The 5200-nt window shown below is 36.4% G+C and overlaps 1 protein-coding gene across 10 annotated transcripts in view; it reads left to right on the top strand.

Moving 5' to 3' along the window:
- Positions 1-5200, top strand: part of CNOT4 (CCR4-NOT transcription complex subunit 4) — a 162312-nt gene that overhangs the window by 128029 nt on the left and 29083 nt on the right. For all 10 annotated transcript variants that reach the window (XM_006756698.2, XM_006756699.2, XM_015559421.1 and 7 more), the window contains exons 9-10: positions 1826-2075; positions 2980-3477. In XM_006756698.2, the coding sequence (XP_006756761.1) occupies positions 1826-2075; positions 2980-3477 (748 nt within the window). The remainder of the gene's footprint in view (positions 1-1825; positions 2076-2979; positions 3478-5200) is intronic.

The raw sequence follows: 5200 nt of genomic DNA, 5'->3' as shown, positions 1-5200 counted from the left end.
CTGGTCTTCTGTTGGGAGTCTGTATAATATTCTTTAGTTCAGTCGGTGTATGCTTAATTTCTAGTTGGTTCTTTATCACAACATTGAGGGCCTCATTAGATTTCTTGAGGATCTCACTACATTTATCGGCTGTTTTTAGAAAATTATTGAAAGACCTTAAAAGTGTGGTTTTGAGCTCTATATCTTCCATTTCTGACATCTGCGTCCTGTTTCTTTGTCTCCGCATTTTTTATGCTTTCTTGGTGCAACCCCTAGTGGTCTTTATGCGCAGTCTTGTTGTAGTTAAGACTAGATTGTTGTAGGTATCACTGGAGGGGATTTGACCTCCAGGCCAACTGGCTGTCAACTTTATTTTCTGTTTCTCTCATGTACTTGCCCCCAAAAGTTTTTCCCTTCCTCCAAATAACTGAGATTTGAAATGATAAACCAAATAAATTCAGAGTTGCCTCATAGTGAAACTGAATGAGGTCCTGATCTTTAGAGCATGCTTTGTATCATCTTGTCTAGTTGCTAGTATTTCACTGGACAGGTTTCTTCCCTTCCTTCCTTCCTTCCTTCTTTCCTTCCTTCCTTCCTCCCTCCCTCCCTCCCTCCCTCTTTCTTTCTTTCTCAGATGACGGGAGAGGGAGAGATAGAAACATCAGTGATGAGAGAGAATCATTGATCGGCTGCCTCCTGCACACCCCACACTGGGGATCAAACCCACAACCTGGGCATGTGCCCTGACCAGGAATCAAACCGTGACCTCCAGTTTCATAGGTCAATGCTCAACCACTGAGCCACACTAGCTGGGCACTGGTTAAGTTTCTGTACACTTTCTTACATTAGTAAAAATAAAATGTAGTTCTAATCTCTCCCATAGTGTTTGTGAGAAACATAGAGATCTGAAATACACTGCTTTTCCAAAATTTTTGCCTACAAATTCCATAAAAGAATTTGAATATCTGTATGTCCTCTTGTGTATTTTAGGTTAACATTTAAGATTTGTTTAATAATAAGTTTTAAGAATTACAAAGGAAATATTGATACTTTAATTTGATCAAAGCAACTTATGTAAGTATAGATTTTGATAAAAATTAGTTATAAAACAAACAATAAAATTATATTGGAAATTCCTCTCTTATTGAGGTAGACAGGGACATTTTAAAATTAGTTTTATGTACCTGTCATGCATATTACCTTTGGGTTTAAGTTTCAGCAGCAGTCCAGTCATGTTTTCATTTTTCTAAATGTAAGTGCTAAGATATCTTGTTCGTATAAATGAGAGATGGAACAAACAGTATTATATCAGTATCCATTTTTTTTAACTCCTGAGTTGAATACCTAAAAATCATATAAAGATTTATCATAAAAATTATTTGAAAATAACTTGATTAGATCTTCTAATCTTTGTTCAAAACTTAGTGCATTGGGAATCACCTAGTTTACAAAAGAATCCAGTCATTAGAGTCCGTCACTTTCTCATCACCAACCTGAATATTTCTAATAAATTTTGGTTTGATTCCCAGAAAGTTTTTACTGTTGGACAAAATATTTAGTTAGGTCCCAGAGAGTGAAAAATACTCTTTTCTATGTAAAGTGAGAGAAGTTAGGTTGTAAAACGAGAGGAGACTGGTTTAGTCTTTTCAGGAGGGTCAGTTTTAGAGAAGACTGTTTATATAAGTTGATGGATTTTTTTGAAAATATGTGCTCTCATAAAAGAAGTTAGGTACCCCAGTTTGAAGATGACTATTCTACTACCTTTTGTTGCAAGTCATTTTAATCGTGGCTTATTAAAATGTATAAACTTATATTAATTATTCTTTTCTTTTCCTATTTCATTTAGATATCTAACAGTGATACACCGTCACCGCCACCTGGTTTATCAAAATCTAACCCAGTCATCCCCATCAGTTCATCCAATCACAGTGCACGCTCTCCTTTTGAAGGGGCAGTAACTGAGTCCCAGTCGTTATTCTCAGATAACTTTCGCCATCCCAACCCTATTCCCAGTGGGCTTCCTCCTTTCCCCAGCTCCCCACAGACCTCTAGTGACTGGCCTACAGCCCCGGAGCCACAGAGCCTCTTCACATCAGGTATGTAGCAGCTCCACTGCATGTTCATAGTTATACCCAGACTGCAATGAGACCCTGGTAGATGGGTTTTTATCCTTTTTCTCTCCATTTCCTTTTCCATAAAAGTGTACACATTTAAAAATATAAACTGCACGGAATTGGATGGTTAGATAAGTTGTTTTATGACCTGGAACTTAGTTCTATGTTTACAGAGAGATTTCTCCAGAAATCAAAGGTTAGATCATTTTTTCCAATTGTAAAACACGTATTCCTCTAGACCAGCAGTTCTCAACCTGTGGGTCGCGACCCCTTTGGGGGTTAAATGACCCTTTCACAGGGGTCACCTAAGACCATCGGAAAACATATATAATTACATATTATTTTTGTGATTAATCACTATGCTTTAATTATGTTCAATTTGTAACAATGAAATTGGGGGTCACCACAACATGAGGAACTGTATTAAAGCGTCACAACATTAGGAAGGTTGAGAACCACTGCTCTAGACAGTATTAAGGGCTTACATTTTATTTTATTTTAATTCTTTTCTTTTTTTATTAATCCTCACCCAAAAATACTTTTCCGTTGAGAGAGAGAGAAACATCGATGTGAGAGAGACATGTTGATTGGTTGCCTCCTACATGCACCGCGACCAGGATGGGGATCAGACCTGCAACTGAGGTATGTGCCTTGACCAGAATTAAACCCCAGACCCAACCCTTAAGTCCACCGGCTGACACTCTGTCCACTGAACCAGATTGGCTAGAACAGGGCTTAAATTTTGAACCAGATTTGTGTTTGTATAGTTAAATTTAAGATTTCCCCCCGCCTCCAGCTGACAAGACATATGTTGATTTATATTAAAATTTACATATTTTTTTGAAAAAAATAAAATTTAAATTCATCACTCATTTTGTCCCCACAGAAACAATCCCAGTATCGTCCTCTACAGACTGGCAAGCAGCATTTGGCTTTGGTTCTTCTAAACAACCAGAGGATGACTTGGGTTTTGATCCCTTTGATGTCACTCGAAAAGCCTTAGCAGACCTGATTGAAAAGGAACTATCAGTCCAAGACCAGCCTTCCCTTTCACCCACATCTCTTCAGAACTCCTCTTCACACACTACAACCGCCAAAGGTCCAGGCTCTGGATTCCTGCATCCTGCTGCACCGACAAATGCCAACTCTCTCAATAGTACCTTTTCAGTCTTGCCACAGAGGTTCCCTCAATTTCAGCAGCACCGAGCAGTTTATAATTCATTCAATTTTCCAGGCCAGGCAGCCCGCTATCCTTGGATGGCCTTTCCACGCAATAGCATCATGCACTTGAACCACACAGCAAACCCCACCTCAAATAGTAATTTCTTGGACTTGAATCTCCCGCCACAGCACAACACAGGTCTGGGAGGGATCCCTATAGCAGGTAGGTTCATTTATAGTCCTTGAGAATTTGTGAATAACTCATGCCTTTGGGTTAATGGGTGGGTAGGGAGGGAACTTTTGAATAACAGAGTATTTATTTAGTCTTGGAAATTTCTTTGGAAAAAAATTAAAGTCCTTGTAATCTAAATTTTTTTAATTGGGTAGATGCCTTGTAATATTGAGCTTTATAAGGATGGTGGAGTATTATACCTACTTACTGCTTAGAATAATTTCACTTAATAAGGTAGTTACCAAATTTTCACATGCCATAAAAATACAAAAAGAAAAAAATGGCCTCTGAAATTATGGTGCCAACACCATGGTCAGAATTCTGATTATGCATTCTAAAAGTAAACTGGTTAAAAAAAATTTTTAAAGATGGTAATAAGTGAGAGCATGAAGGATAAAGCCACTCTCTAATTCTTTTGGCAGTTAACTTATTTTGACTGATATACACATACACACACATCAAAACTGTGCTTAATGTTAATAAAGTATTTAATATTTGAGAACTCTGATTATTAATATTTCACAGACATTACGTGCATAAGTATATTTTCTGTAAAAAAGGAATTGTTCAAGGAGATATATTTTTCCTTTTGGTATGTCATTTTTATTTGTTAGGGGGGGGCGGTATTAAGTTTCTATAAGTGATGCCAGAATAATTCAGGCTTCAGAATTTTGGGGTTTTAAGGTCCCATATAGTCTTAGATCAAGTGACTTCTATATCTAAAGGAATCATCCTTATTAATAGTTTTTTAAAGTTTAATTTGGGCTTTAGAAGTGACTAGTAAAAGAGTTTGTTTTTCTGATTCTCTCAAGTAGAATAGAACAGTCCCTCACTCAAATGTAATTCATGAAATTTATTTTTATTGTTTGTCAGAGCCTTTAAGATATGGCATGGCACAGCGTTATTGTCGTAACGGTACCAGCAAGGTGTTCATTGTCTTGGTTTTAGCGAGATTGATACATGAATTTACAGAGATCCATCAGAATTCTTTGGCTCTAATCTCTTTATGACCAACAATATTTCATTTTTAAGGCAAGTAGGGGGATTGAGAGTATTGTTTGTAGCTGTTGATATAGTGAATATAACAGTTGATACAGAAAGTTATTTTGCATAATCTTGATAGCACTTACTATAGTAGTTTGCATAGCAGTGGGACTCATGATATTGTTAATCTGATATGATAGTAGGTGACTCAGTGACAATTTTTAATTATCTTCTATATGATATTCACAGAAACACTAAGTGTTCAGTTTGTGGTACTCATTTTATTGTTCCTTTCAAGACAGCATATTAGGGTGTAATTTTGTTTTGTTTTAATCATATAGAAATGTGGGATTTCAGTTACTACTAGTGTATCTTATAGCTGATTATTACATTAAAATTAAAGTTATGTTCCTCTAAAAAAATAAAATAAAGTTATGTTCCTCTAAACATTGTAAACATTTAAAAATAAAATATTAAACCAATTACAGTGAATATTTGGGCTCCTATTTGCCCAACAATGGAGGAGGCCATATGGGTAATACAAAAGAAATATAAAATATGAATACTGTTTCCAGGTACTTTACAGTGTAGGAGAGATAAGGTGATTATGTATGAAAGTGGTAACTATATGATACTGGAATCCCAGAGACATTAATAGAGCTTATATTGCTGGGGAGGCTTCATTGAAGAAGTAGAAATTGATCTGTGCTATGGAATCTTGGATTTGGGT

This window comes from Myotis davidii, unplaced genomic scaffold, assembly GCF_000327345.1.
Source record: "Myotis davidii unplaced genomic scaffold, ASM32734v1 scaffold214, whole genome shotgun sequence".
In the NCBI taxonomy this organism is placed as follows: Eukaryota; Metazoa; Chordata; class Mammalia; order Chiroptera; family Vespertilionidae; genus Myotis; species Myotis davidii.
The sequence above is the reverse complement of the archived record's forward strand: the minus strand, read 5'-3'. Positions and strand labels throughout refer to the sequence as shown.